The 14,750-nt window shown below is 51.4% G+C and overlaps 2 protein-coding genes across 2 annotated transcripts in view; one reads left to right on the top strand and one right to left on the bottom strand.

Moving 5' to 3' along the window:
- The first annotated feature begins 500 nt into the window (after nucleotides 1–500).
- Nucleotides 501–2,094, top strand: PHLDA2 (pleckstrin homology like domain family A member 2). The gene is made up of 2 exons (XM_071427760.1): nucleotides 501–1,073; nucleotides 1,661–2,094. Exon 1 carries the CDS (start codon nucleotides 643–645, stop codon nucleotides 1,039–1,041), a length of 399 nt encoding a protein of 132 aa, XP_071283861.1. The 5' UTR covers nucleotides 501–642; the 3' UTR covers nucleotides 1,042–1,073; nucleotides 1,661–2,094.
- Nucleotides 2,095–3,586: 1,492 nt separating this feature from the next.
- The window catches only part of SLC67A1 (solute carrier family 67 member 1), a 58,267-nt gene continuing 47,103 nt past the window's right edge, over nucleotides 3,587–14,750 (bottom strand). The window contains exons 8-10 of the mRNA XM_071427759.1: nucleotides 12,673–12,774; nucleotides 8,806–8,926; nucleotides 3,587–3,856 (exon numbers count right to left, since the gene is read on the bottom strand). Of these exons, the coding sequence (XP_071283860.1) occupies nucleotides 3,669–3,856; nucleotides 8,806–8,926; nucleotides 12,673–12,774 (411 nt within the window). The 3' untranslated portion in view covers nucleotides 3,587–3,668. The remainder of the gene's footprint in view (nucleotides 3,857–8,805; nucleotides 8,927–12,672; nucleotides 12,775–14,750) is intronic.

Raw genomic sequence — 14,750 nt, 5'->3', positions numbered from 1 at the left:
GAGCAGATGTCCATGGGACATGGCAGAAACGCAGCCTGGGTTTGGCTCAGGCCCCTCTGCCTCAGAGAGAGAGGATGCCAGGGCAGGCCCAATGCTGTGATGATGCCCAAACCCAGCCCCCTAGGAACAGTGTTGGGAGCATCCTATGCCCCATTAGGGATCTGGGAAGTGGCAGGGAGTGCTCAGAGGGGCAAGATGGGGGCTGTCTCAGATCACAGTGGCCCCCTCCTCACCGCGGGCAGAGGAAACACGGGTGGGGAGGGCAGTGGGCAGGCAGGACCGGGGTCCCCTCATACGGCAGCAGCAGAGTGGAAGCCCCCGGCGAGGCAGCCCGTGGGGGCGGCATCCCCTCCCCGCAGCCTGCCCACCCACCCGGGGCAGCCTCCAGGACCCCCCGGTTGTGTCCCGGGGCCGCTCCCGTGGCGCAGCCCCCGGGCAGGGGCGGCCGGGCGGGGAGCGCGGCCGGGGGGCGGGCGGGAGGCGGGGCGGGAGGGGGCGGCGGGCCGGGCTCCCCGGGGGAGGCACCGGAAGGCGCCCGGCGCTGATTCATTGCAATAAATTGTTCCCATCGCGGCGGGGCTCGGTCATCGCCGCCCGAGCAGCAGTGGGAGCAGCAGCCGGAGCCACCGCCGGGGAGCGAGGATGAAGATGCAAGCCGAGGTGATCCGCGAGGGCGAGCTGGAGAAGCGGAGCGACAGCCTTTTCCAGCTGTGGAAGAAGAAGCTGGTGGTGCTGACCAAGGACAGCCTCAGTCTCTTCCCCGACGGGCACAAGCGGGCCAAGGGCAAGGAGCTGGGCTTCGGCTCCATCCTCAAGGTGGACTGCGTGGAGCGCACGGGCAAGTACATCTACTTCACCATCGTCACCAAAGACCGCAAGGAGATTGACTTTCGGTGTCCGGACCAGAGCTGCTGGAACGCCTCCATCACCATGGCCCTCATCGACTTCCAGAACAAGCGGGCCATCCAGGACTTCAAGAGCCGCCAGGAGATGGAGCAGGCGGCGGGCACCCAGGAGCGGCGGCTGGCCCGGGCGCCCTGAGCCGCCCGCCCGCCCGGCCGGCCCGGCCCCAGGTGAGCCCTCCCGGCCCCTCGGCGCTGCTGCCGCCGCTCTCCGTGGGCTTTCCCCTTGATCCTTTACAATTATTCCCTCCCCGGCGCCCGCTTCGCGCAGCCCGACGGGCGCGGGGCTCCGCGCTCCCTCCTGGCCGGGCGCGCCACGAACCGCGCTGTGCTGGCAGCCCGGGGCTTGCGGGACACGGCCCTGTCCCGAGCCATGGCGGGGACACGGCCCTGTCCCGAGCCATGGCGGGGACACGGCCCTGTCCCGGGCCATCGCGGGGGTCTGGCCCTGTCCCGGGCCATCGCGGGGACACGGCCTGTCCCGGGCCATCGCGGGGGTCTGGCCCCTTCTCCGATGTATGGCGGGGAATTTCTGGTGGGAGCCGCGCTTCTGCAGTGGGCCGAAAGAACGATGTGGGGGTGGTGGGCAATAAGAAATGGCACTTGGCAGTGCTTTCCTCACAGAATCTGCTAAAAAAAAGGAATCTGTGAAAAGAAATACTCAATGCTTCCTCTCCCTTTAAAGCCCCCCATTATTTTTTCTCCTGTTGCTTGCTGTGCTGCTTGTTTAACTAACCCACTTCTCTTGCTACCTTTAGAGCATACCACTGGATGATAAACCAGATCGAGTGTCTTGGACTGAAATGGGACAGGGTACCAATGAAGGAAAGCAAAGAAGAGAGCTGGAAGCAGCTTGGTTTTCTCCAAGCCCGTTGTGGCTGCTGAGCAAAGAGCCCTGAGCTTTGCCTGAGATGCATAAAGAAAAACCAAAGACTTTCATACAGGACTTCTAGCAAAGCGTCCACGTGTTTTGAGTGGCACAGCTTTGTGAACTATTATCTTCTATTTATGAGATGCAAGGAAGATTCAACACTGACTGGTGGTGTTAAACACAATTTAAATTATTTGTAGTATCTATATTTGTATTTATTTTGTTGAATGTCTTTCAGCAGTTACTGGTCTTAATATTGCTTTTGCATTAATGTGTCCATTCCAAATAAATTACTTGAAATGTTCACTTTTTATTACTGTACTCTGGGCTGCAGTAACTTTTGTTGAGGCGTATTTGTGGATACAGGCAGCGGTGAAGTGGCTTAAAAAGAGTGGGTAAGGCTTGGCTTTTTGGTGCCTTGGACTGGGCAGTGGGAGGTGGAGAAAGCCCAGATAACCTGTTTGTGTTTGACCTTGTCTCCCAGCCAGGGAGGGAGAATGTGTTGAGGTTCAGTTCTGGTCAGTGGTACAGATAGAAAAGCCTACCACAGCTTGCAGAAGGTCTGCTCTGGAAGCTCTTTCCCACAGAATCCAGTAATGGCAGCTGCAGAAGGCACAGGAGCTCCCTGCCATGGGAAAATGCTGCTCTCTGCGAACGCCCTACGTCCTCCCCAGCCCCCATAGCTTAGTGCTGTGCTAAGGCACAAAACTGGATTCCTGGTTTTGGAATGAGAGCGCCAACGCTCCATGGATTCCTCAGCTTTGTAGCAAAGCAAGCTGAACTCGCTCTCCTCTCTTCCTTCACCTCTGCAGTCTCTAGACAGAGTTAAATTTCTCCAGGATAACTGAAGAATGGAGGCAGGATCTTTTCCCATAGCAGCCGGACCAAGAAACTTGGAGAAAAATTAGCTGATTTTTTGGATAAAATTACTGAAGTTTTTTTTTTTTTTTGTGAGGCTCAATTCTCAGTAACTAACCTGGGCTTCCTCGAGAGCAATGCTGCAGCACACGACTCCATTCTGTGAGTGTAGCACACAAAGTACCTGCTCCAAACTTGGTCATTTCCAGCAGGTAATTTCCCTTCCCAATATCAGCACAATTCTTGCAGGAGACTTTCTACTAGAAGAAGTTTCAAAGTATGTAATTACGTAAGCCTGTAGTAAGAGCAAGGGATAGTACAGGGAGGGGAAAAAACCTGGAAGGAGGGTTGGCCCAGTTTCTGGAAGTGGCAGGGAGGCTCTGGCACTGCAGCCTGGTACGTCGGGGCTTTGCATCCTCGTCCCTCGTTGCTGGCAGCTCATTGCACAGGCAGGGTTGCACATGACTGAGCTGTGGATGTACCACAGCATTGGAAAGCCTTTGGCCACAGCATTGGAAAGCCTTTGGCCTCAGTGCCTCCTCTATCCTGAGAATGCTGGAGATGCATTAAATGCAGCAAAACAGGGCTCAAAAGCAGATGTGTTTCACCCCTTGTTTTTTTCTTTGTACCATTTCAGAGCACTGAAATAAAAGGCCAAACCAGAGCAAAGGCACTGGCTCCTAATCCCTTCAGTTTCAGTGAATCCAAGCAGGAATGCTGCCTGACAACAGCTGAGGGTTGGGGGCTGTTTCCTGCCCTGACAGCCACTGCTGCGGGGGGTTAATGGGAGGAACCCGATAGCTCCAGGGGTCCCATGGCCCCCATTTGCTCCAGCACGGCTCCAAGACCTCTGCAAACTGATCTGTCCCTTACTCTAGAGGCAAATATTGATAAAACTGAAGGATTGTTCAAATTGTTTTATTCTAGGTTTACAGAACAAAAAAAAAAAAAAAAAAAAAAACCAAAAAAACAAAACAAAAAACCTCAAGAATTTATTTCTATGGGAAAAATAAGGAGGTTACTTTGTTGCAACTGTATTATTGGCTTTTCATCTCCTCCAGTGGGATTTTACTCTTCAGGAGGTAAACAAACAAACCTAAATTGACCATTAACTGTAAATAGCCAAAGGAAGAGACTCCAAATTGTTTATATAAAACTCCACCAATGGTTGGACCCACTGTCCGGGTCAGGGGCTGCACTGAGGCGCAGATCCCAAGCATGGCACCTAGGAGAGATGGCAGAGACACACAGGGTGAGAGCAACTCCTGGCATGGAAAAGCAGGGAAGAGCACACAAGATCCCCTTCATCCCTAATGCTGCTCCCCTCCAGTAGCAGCAAATCACTTCAAATAATTTCTTGCATTAATTTATAGCAGTCCAATTAGGGTTTGTTCTGGTTAGGGACTCCTGCAGGCACAGGGACCAGTTTCCACCACGAGCCTTGCTCAGCTCTTCCCTGAGCGGTCTGGGCAATTGCAGCACTGCCCAAAAGGCAAAGTGGGTGCTCACCAGGGTCCAGGGATGCCTTTGGCACCACAAGGTGCTGCTGAATATCTCACCTGGCAGGGCTGGTAACCACTGCATGGGATTAGGGATGGAGAGGTAAGTTTTAGGGTCATGTTTGAGCCTTCCTAGCAAATCACACAGATTCTTCCAATCTCCTAATTACCTGAGTGGGCCCTGCTCCACCCAAGCTACTACTGCCATTTATTCTCTAGTCTGAAACAGAGAAACAGCTCTCTGGCAGGAGTGAGAGGGTTAGGCCTAACTAGGTCTTTAAGAATAAATAAATAAAACCACAGATAAAGACAGAACCCCCTTGAGATATTCCCCCACCCCCCTCTGCAGAAAGAGCGTATATTTCCATTTGGATGGATATGCGAGCCCTTGCCCGGCTGGGCCGGTTCCCCCTCCAGCAGCTCTCACATTTGCATCCTTAACAGGAACCCAGCGGATGGGGAAGCACCTCCAGTTTGGCAAAGGTGAGGTTTTTTTCCACGTGCAGACAGATGGCCAGGACATCCCCTGGGAGACAAGGCTGTCCCACACACACCCAGTATGCTCTTTTGTCCTGCAGTCTTTGTTCAGGACAGCTGTCATGTTCAGAGGAGCAGAAAATACCCGGCCAGCCAGCAAATCATCAGCCCCCAACACTGGGAGGAACAGCAAGCTGGCAGTGTATTCAATAAAATTGTGCCCAGCTCTGAAATGATGTTTGCAATTATTTTTTTACTGTCAGTATGACAATTTGGGCTGCTGCCATCAGTTTTCCACTAAGACACACGCTGAGGTGTTGCCACCGCACGGCTGGGAAGGATGAGGAGAATGCTGTCCTGTTTGCAAGTAGAAGTGGAGCAGGAGCGTGATGTTTAACGTGGGCAGCCACGGGGAAATGATCCCCGGCTCCCAGAGAGAACAGGCAGCCAGGTGTTCGTGTAATGCCGGGCTGCGACTGCTGGGCTTTTATCAGCGTGCTTAAAATACTTGTGCAATGAGCCCAAGCCAAGGGTGTAGCCATGTGGAGAGGGAAATCTCCCGGGAAGCGCTGCCGAGCGCTCCTCCCACGCATGGGAACACAAAGGCGATGGGTGGGACCTTGCCTTGACCCTTTGCCAATGGGAACCATCCCACAACCACCAAACTCTCTGGGCAGGTTTTGCAATTATTTTTTCCCCTCTAGGTATTTGAATTAAACTAATTACTACGTGCAATTGCCAAACTGGCTCTTATGATTGAGGAGGCACTTTTTTCCCTTTCCTTTTTTTTTTTTTTTTTTTCTTTCTGGAGCAGAAATCCATCGTCTTAAAAGCCCGGGCTCTCCCTCTGCACTTCTCCAACATGCTGCTGAGAAAGATAATTTCTGTTTAATGGGCTTAAATTAGATCCCTCGTCAGACGCCCTGGGGCTTTGGGACATTGTAAATCTCAGCTCTGCGGGAAAGCTGCACATGTGAAAGATCTCATTGAAGGCAAGACCTTTGACTGGGAAGAGTCACCGCCTCAGCAGAAAATTTCCTGCATTGCTTCGCGCAGCTCTGCCAACGCACATGCTCACCTGCTGTACCTTCTGCACCTTCCCTGCTATTTTTTCTCCCTCTCCAGCTTTTTTCCGTTCCTTTTTCCCATACCTGGCATGACCTGTGCCGGCTGGGAGCCTATCCTCCCCTCCCATCCCAGATCTCCTCTGCTCCCGCAGGTTTCAGGGCTGGGTGCTGGCGGCTCTCCAAGACGGGCGACTCCTTTCCAGCTCACATCCTGTTGCCTCTCAGATGATGGTGCTGGCCCAGATCAGCCACACGCCCATGGGGCAATCGGGTTTAACCATTAGGTCACTGTCGCCAGCGGCCGCCTTTGAACCTACAGAGCTCCAGCAGAGCTGGAGGGGTTCAGCCCCCCGAGCCCTGCCTGGCTGCAAACTCTCCTCTCCTCAGGTTCTGATGCGCAAATAAAATCAGAGCACATGGGCCCGTTACGCACGGAGGCTCTGCTGGGCTTCCTGCCTCCCTCCCTCGGGAACGGGGAGGATCTGTGCAGGAACAAGACCTCCATTCTTGGGGAAGGGCCGGGGCTGACAAGGAGTGCTTGTGTGAATGCAAGTCCCCCTGGGCTCCGGGCTGCCCTGCCACCGGCTCATGCGTCCAGCTGAGCAGCACGTGCGTGTGGGGCTGGATTTTCTCTTCCTGCCTTTGAAGATGTAGAGAATGAAAAAAAAAAAAAAATCAAAGGGAAACCAATTAAATCATTACTGCTACCTTTGCTTCTGCGCAAAGCCTGAGCTTTGAGAGCAAGCAAAGAGCAAGTGCCAAAAGCATCAGCCTCGGAAGGAAGTGACCTTGGATCAGATCTAAAGCAGGCTGATGGGTGCAGGGGATGGTGCCCTGCCACCTCCCACTGCTCCCTTTCTGAGACGCCTATTTAAAATGCAAGGATGGGTGACTCAGTGTCTAGCGAGGGCGGACAGGCTACACTCCTGCAATGCCTCATCCATCCCAGCCCCATGCTGAGATGGACACCTGAGCTCAGCCCAAACTCCAGCTCCTTCAGAAAGCCTTTTCCTGACCCAAAGAAAAACCTCCATTGCTTCTACAGGCTGGAAGCTGACCAAAAACATCAGGAAAAGACAGCAGCAGGGCTCAAAAGTGATGCTTTCAAAGGCAAATTCTCAAAGTGTGATTTCCTTGCATTAGCTAAAAGTTGTTGCAAGTGAGTGCTGAGGTTTTCAACACAGTGACAGGAAAGCTTTTTCATAAACCCAGATTTCCACACTCATGGTAAGGGTTTCTAATGTGCCACCAAAAACCTCTCTTTGCAGAGCCAGTCTCGGGCTCACAGAGGAAGGAGCAGCCTTTAGGCTGCTGTATGGGTGGAGTAGCCCTTGTGGGGTGCCACCCACGGCCAGGGATGGATGGCAGGCATTTTAATGGCTGCATTTCTCTGTGAGACACCCACGCCAGCACTGCTGCAGCTGCTGTGGAAGGGCAGCCTGCTGGGTCTGCTGTGTCAGGCATTCCTGCCTTCGCCCCAGCCCCAGCCTGGCTACATCCAAAACAAGCACAGGACCATTACTACCTCTTTCCCCATAAATATTGTAAGGAAAAAGCACAGTTTGAAAGGTGTGGGCCAGGAAGAAGTGGCAGAGACAAGGTTTTCCCCCAGTGCCACAATGCTCCCTGCCAGAGCTTCCCTCTGTGGTATGCCCAGTTTTGAGCCAGCTGTAACTCTACATTTGTTGCAGCACTTGGCATGGCATCAGCCCGGGATGGACAGGCAGGGAAAAGCCCTCAGTAGCCCATGGCATCCCCTGATGACCTGAAACCTGCTCCTGAGCATCTGCACCGCTCTGCAGACTGCCTCCATCCTGCCCTGCAATCCCACCCTGCTAAGGGGTGACCATCCATCCCACCAAGGCACAGGCTGGCCTAACCACATATGCAAGCAGGGAGCAGGGTGAGGCAACTAAACCCATTTTCCTCCCTGACCAAAGCTTGCCTCTGGGCTCCAAAAGCTAAACACTGCTCTGGTTTTCCTCACAAAACCCCTTTGAGAAGAGCCTGGATGAATTCCAGCTTGGTTGTGTGTCCCAAAGCCGCCCTTCCCCGCTGGCTCTCCCTCACATGAACATTGCTCCAAGTCATGAAGCAGCAAAATTTCTTCCTGGCTGGGCAGAGGGGCTGAGACTCTTCCCAGGGAGGAGAAGACTGGGGATAAATGGTCCTTGCATGTGGAAATATCTCACTTGAAAATCACAGGCTCCCAGCAATTGTAGGAGATGTAGTGGGTCAACTCTACAAATAAACTACTGAAGTGATTTTCAGAAAAGCTCTTCACCCAGAAATATCTCAAAAGTGCTTTATAAACTTCACTCATGGGCTGTGCAAACTACAGCTCCAATTTTTGGTAGGGTCTGTGCAGAGGTATCTGCTCAGACAGCTGCTAGGGAAGATGAAGGGTGCAGACTGGCATCCCAGAAAGCCTCAGCTAAAAGCAGAGACACTCTTGGGTACCTGCTCTGGGAGCAAACCCTGAAAGGGCTTGAGCAAAAGACACAAACCAGGTTAAGCCAGCTCCATCCCTGCACAAACTCAGCCAAGCTCCCATGACAATAATGTAGGCATATTTCCTTCATCAACAGAACTAAAGCCCCAGGTATAAAGATTTAAGTGTCTACCACTGCTGTCTTGCACAGAGAAATACAGGAACTCTCCTGAAACAAGGCCAAAACAGAGAGAGGGGGCAATTATTGCATCAGACAAAGCATGTTTGCAAAGAGTAATCCAGAATCCCCTGCTGAGATACCCTAAGTTAAAGGTGTGAACAAGCAGCCCTCTCTGACACTGTTACAGTGGAAGAGCAGTGTTTCTTGGATTTTTTTAACATACCTTGGCTTTCCATGGAAAAAAGAGCTTGAGAAAGCCTTCCCTTTCTGTGCCCACCACTATGGATGTCAGCAGGCAGCACAGGACTGGGAGCACTGCCCAAGGTTGTTCAAGTCCATCCTGTATCAGCCCCACCAGCCCCGTTCATTGGCTCTGCCAACACCCATCGTGTGCCCACCCGGCTCTGGGTGCTCACCCATGGGTACCCCAGTGCTCCACAGCTGTGGTGGGAGCTGGGAAGTGCCCCATGGACTCAAAGCTGAGGAAACACCAGTCTGACCTTTTCTGATGAGTCTTACCAGTGTCGGAGGAGGGCACGGCCTTGGTGAGGATGCTGTCAGTGATGGTGGCCAGCATGCTGAAGGCAAACACCAGCGGCGCCGCAATGATGCAGTAATGCCACACCGTCCTCATCAGGGCCTAAGGGACAGCACACAACAGACCACAGATCATCAAAGAGCACGCGCGGTGACTTTGCGGCAAGAAACAACCTGGAGGAAAATCACGAGTAAAACCCATGACTTAGGGAAATGGTGGGAGCCACAAATGATATGTGGTGGTGCGGCTTTGGCCATTGTGGGGTCTTTCACAGCCTGCCATTTGTCTGCAGTGAATTATTCCAAGCATGCAGAGCAAACGATACCCTACAATCTGGCAGCACGTTTCCCCGGCACTGCTGTGGGTATTTTTAGCATCTGGGAATTAGTGACGTCCCTTCCCCCTGTCTTCTGTCCAGCTCCCGAGGAAATGTTGAACAGCAGATGTATGTGGTGTACTTCAGGAAGCTTCCATTACTTATACAAAACAGCCTAGAGAAGGCTTTTTGGTTCATTATCATAAATAATTAAAACTAAACTGAGCCTGTCAACATAAATGAGCACGGTGCATTATGTAACACCGTACCTTTGGGATTTCTAATCCTGTTCTGCTGCTTCCCTGCTAATAAATTCACCAAATTCAGTAATCTGGAATAGGTCTTCTGGCCATGAGTGCACATTAGCGAGCATAATTAGGGAGAGTAATGATTTTGTTATTGCACATATTCTTAGCGGAGACATCCCTCCAGCTGTTTAATGCTGAAACAAAAGCGGTGAGGCTCCCTAAGCTGTAGGGCTGGAGCGGCTCCCAGCTCATTCACAAGCCCTGCTGGTCAAATGAATGGATTTCTCTGGGGCATGGAAAGGAAATTCCCCCTTTATTGCAAGTCTTCTGCCCTAATCCATGTCTCAAGGTGTGTTATTGTGGCTGGAAACTTCTGTCACTGGTTTAGCCAGAAGTTTCATTCTCTGGAGTTCTCTGTCCTAAAATCTGGTCCCTGCCTCTCGGCTACAGAAGATGGAGGAGCCCAGAGACATTGCTCACTAATGACTTGGAAATGCTGAGGTTTATTCCTAGTTCCCCTCTAGAGTTACACACAGCCAGGTTTTTCTCCTCAAAGGGGCTCTTTGCTTACATTTTGTTTAAGATCTAGGCACTTCTGATTAAGGAACCAGAGAAGAAAGACGGAGGAACAGGTATTTGGTACATAAACAAAAGGAAGGAGACTAATTCCTTGCTAGGGCAAATGTCATTGCAGGACAACATTGCAGAGCTCATAGAAAAATCAGTTTTAATCCCTTGTGCCTTGTACAGACTCCCTCATGGGCTGGAGCAAGTGAGCAGAAAAGAGCAGAGGCATATCTTGTGTCTCTTGTTAAACAAAGGGAAATGGCTCCTCACTTCCCAGGGGCTGAGGGAGAACTGAGCCAGGCAGAGCCCAGTCCTTGCTACTCCTCAGCTGCTGGGTGGTGAGCAGTTTTTTTTGAGGTGAGCAGATCTGAAAGCATTTTTTAGGTGAGAGGCAGAATCAGGAGTCTCAGCAGACAACTCAAAAAACAAATGCCTGGGAAATGCAGGCAGGATGAGGTACAGCCGTGCCTTCAGACAAGAGGAAAAACTTCCCCATCGCAACTGCCAAGTCCTCCTACAGCCCTGCCCACGCTCTCCCAGCTCACATCTGCAGATCAGACACTGGTTCTTCCCTCCTCTCCTTATCCAGGTGTTACTGCTGAACTCTCAGCCCACCCCTTCCCTTCTCCAGCTGCCTGTTGCTGGGAACATCCTGCAGCCTCTTCCCAGCTGCTGCACTATCTGTCTGCTGCTGCTTGTGCCAGCCTTCCAAAAACACCCCAGCCCACCTCCCTTGCCTGTGATATCAGGATGGGCTCTGGAGTGTCTTTTATTAACAGCTCGCCTTTCTCCTCACTTCCATCCTTCGGGGCGGGGAACTGCTGCGTGTGGAGGCCACATGCTGCAAGGGCACAGCAGGTGGGACGCTCCTCCACCCGCAGCTGTGAAGGATTAAAAGCTTCACTCAATAACTTCTGCATTTGGGGCTGCTGCTGTGACAGCCCTCATCCCCACCGAGACAGAAAGCCACCCCAGAGCGGATGTGTTCTTGGCAGCCGCTTGGACAGGGCGCTTTTTAACGAGGCATCCCAGCTGCATTTGCCTATGAATAGCTCTCATGGGAAGTCACTGCTGACCCTTGTCCCCAGGCCCGTGCTGTTAGGATGTCCACAGCCCTCTGGGCTTGGCATAATTAGCAGCTCTAAGATGATTTCCCTTCCTGGCTCCTGGTTCTCCTCCCTGTGCAGCCAACATGAGCCTTCCTGCACTGGGACATCTGTGCTGCCCCGTGTGCCTCTCCACTGCCACCAAGGCTTTCTCTCTTACCTCCACCTGACTCCAGCCTTCCCTGGAGGTCAGTGGCACCTCAGTGCACAAAAGCCATATAATTCATGTTGCTGCTCTGCCTGATTCCCATGGGACTGGGCTTCAGCACAGGGATTCAGTCCCAGCAACACCTGCCCTGCACCTGGCTGGGGGAGCTCATCTCTCCAGATGGGCCAGGCCCACCTTGGTCCCACCTAATTGCTCCCACCCATGACCAAAACACAATGGGGAGCCCTTCAAAGTCCTTCCCAGGCCGTGTTCAGGAGCATCAAAGCTCTGTGCAGATATCCCATGTTAAGGGCATATTGATTTCAGCCCAAAGAGCATGACACCAATTGGGAGACCCTTACCAAGCATTCTACACCTGAAAGAATCCCCCAGAGCCTCAAAAACCTCAGGGAGAGGGACCATGCTCCACCTGCAGAGCCAAGCCTTGGTCTGCACCCATCCTTCCTTCACAGCCTCATCTCAGACATGATTTAGCCTCAGATTAGCTAAGGTGTGTAGGTGCCTCATCTCATCCATGTAGCTGGGAGCCACAAACCTCAACACCCTCCAGGACTTGGCCCTGACCTCCCCACAGCTGTGGTATGGTTGTGGGAATGGCACTCATCCTACCTGCAGCAGTGGGAGCACCACCAGCATCCTGGCAGCAAGGCTCAAGGCCAAATCCTGCAGGGTATGTCGAAAGGCTGATGTAGCTCAATTTTCTTTTGGGTTCAATGCACTGACAGGGACTGTAAGCACCTTTCCTCCATCCCCATGGGCTGGGCAGAGCTATCAGTGCCCTGAATGTGGCTTATCTGAGCAAACACAGTTCCCAGCACAGCTACCTACATCCACTCAGTTTTCCAATTACTGTTTGAGATTGGCACCAACCGTTGCCCATGAGGACACAACCAGCAACAGCTAACATCACTTATCCCAAAGTGGAGGAACAAAATTACTGCCTCACTACCTCCTTCCCCAAATGCTCTCATATTGGGGGATTAGACAAAAATAAAGCCCCAGAAGGTGAGTGCACAACCTCTGCTGTCTCACTGCAATATACAACTGCAATGATTTTTCCCCACCATAATCTTCATTTACTTTCTGGGTAGTCCAGGAAATGCAGTTGCTGACAAGACCAGGCCAGGATTTCTGTGCAAATCCGGTGACTCAGGAGGGACGTAGTGAGTTTCTGTGCAAGATTAATACAGTTTTTAATCCCCATAACTATTACTCACACGGCTCTTTATCACAGCTTGGCGCAATGCTGACGTCGAGCGCGGCTCTGTTTGTGCAGAGGCCCAGCAGAGCTGGTTCTCCCTGCCCTGAAGACCACCCAAGAGAGCCAGAGGTGGCATTTCCAGCAGCAGAGCTCACAGCCAGGTCTCACAGAGCTTGTGTCACTGCTTGTGACGATATTAAAGGCATTAAAGGCATTGTGGGTGGTTTCCCACCCCACTTACCATGCCCAGGCCCACACAAGCGAAGACGAAGACGCTGAGTCTGAGCAGGGTCATCTCTGAGCAGCGACTAGCAAGATTCCCAACCACCAAACCCTGGACAACCTGGCAAAGAAACACATAAGCACCATTAAGCCTGATATAATATAATAATTTAAACAAACTCAAAAGAGAATTGCGACTTTCTTCAAGCAAACAGGTTCTTCCATCAGGGTTTCTCTGACAAAGAAGGACCTCACTGCCACAGTAAATGACTGGAAGGTTTGATCCATTATTTCAAGTGTTTTGCTTTCTAGAGAGAGATCCATCCCATCAGCTGGAAGTTTTACTCAGGGTGCATGCCTGAATTTACATCACTGCCTACTCAGCAGCAGTGACTGAAACTTTCTAAAAAGGCTTGCAGATACAACTTGTGATGTGTTTGTGAAATACAGTCAATGTTATGGTCTTCATTCTTGGCAGGACCTCTCAAAGAAAAACTGCACGTTTGTAAGCAAAGGAGGAAAATGTCTGTACCTTCTCTTGCCATTATTTTAAACTATAAATATACAAATTGGGTGGTTCATAATTTTTAGGCAGGAAACAAGTATGACGGAGATGCTAATATCCAGTCCCAGCAGTACACGCAGATGTAAAGGATGAGGAACTGGTTCTACAGATTTTAAACAAAAACTGGGGGGAAGGGGGAGGGAAGGAAGAGCAAAATATTAAAATCCCAGAAATTATTTTACTTTTCCAGCACTTTGCAGAGCACAGATTCCCTCTTTTATTTATCTGTTCAGCATCTCCCATACTTCAGGTGATCCTGGCCCAAGTAGACATGAGAGGAGAGAGGCTGGAAGAGATCATGGTTAAACAGTCTGACTGACTACAATACAGGGAAGGGACTGATAGGGATCTACTGAGTTTCCCCTGCCTTGAAAGGGTTTGTTTGATCCAAATGAAAACCCCTCTGACTTGAAAGAAGAGCTCTAGTTCAAAATGCTTTGTTTCACTTTACTTCTGTGGCAGTCCAACCTGGAGAAAACTTCAGTGGTCCATTTGGACCAGGAATGACACTACACTACACTCAGCCTTGTTTTGTTAGTCCTTAGGCAGAAATCCAAAGTCAGCTGAAAGGAAATGAGTGCAAAATAAATGAGAAAGTAAGTTATTAAACAGAAAAGATATGTTAATCTATAATAACCAGTCAAAAAAAAAAGGCAAATAGCAATAGAGTGAAAATGAAGTTGACATAAAGAACAATAGCTACAAAATTAATATATTTCCAACAACATACAACTGAATGGAAAACCATCAAAATTCAACCCTTCACTTTGCTTCAGATCACAAAGGATTTTTGACACGAGGGCACATCACACCAAGAAGGCTCCTTTTTTGTCATTGTCCCTGCCTTTGGCCAGGGCTTGAGAGCTTGGCTCACGTGTGCCCAGCTGCCACGTGCCACTGGCATGGGCTCTGTGTGTCCTTCCCGGGTCATGTCACCTGTCAACCTGCCTCTGGGACAGGAGGACCTGCTGTGGCACGAGGCTTGGACAATGCCTAGGGTGACCTGAATCATCCTGACCAAAAGCCCTGCCATGAGAGGAGGCTGATACCAGCCCCAGCAGCTCCTACTCCGGGGTTGGGTGGGGAAACCACTGAGTGACGCTCCATTAAGCTGAGTGCTCCAAAAAGGGAGAATCATCATTAACTTTTTGCAACTTCCCAGTCCCTCCTACATCTGGGGCTGTGCTGAGTCACATGGATGGGGGCTGAGCCTTGTTACAGGGCACAGATTGACTCAAGGGTGGCATCACCGAGCCCCAGTTCAGCTCTGCTGAGCCATTGGAGGAAAGGAAACATTTCCCAATTTGCCCAGACTTGAATGGCATATTTTATTGGGATACACCGTGCAGGCACAGCCCAGTCCCTGCCCTTCCTTGAGTCATTAGGGTATAGCATCAGCAACGTCCCTGCTCTGATGGCCATGGGAGTGGCACTCCCAAAACCACTGCCATCACTGCACAGGAGCCCCTGTGTGAAGGCAACAAGCAGCACTGCAGCAGAGACAGGCTCTGAGCTGGCAGGAGCTGGAGATG

This window comes from Agelaius tricolor, unplaced genomic scaffold (genome assembly GCF_023055355.1).
Source record: "Agelaius tricolor isolate 1412-34295 unplaced genomic scaffold, bAgeTri1.0.p SCAF_5, whole genome shotgun sequence".
Classification (NCBI taxonomy): domain Eukaryota; kingdom Metazoa; phylum Chordata; class Aves; order Passeriformes; family Icteridae; genus Agelaius; species Agelaius tricolor.
Note: the sequence above shows the minus strand (reverse complement) of the source record. Positions and strands in the feature narration are given on the sequence as shown.

What these genes read in the sequence shown, in the direction of transcription:
- PHLDA2 (XM_071427760.1), top strand. Translation starts at nt 643, where the DNA reads ATGAAGATGCAAGCCGAGGTGATCCGCGAGGGCGAGCTGGAGAAGCGG.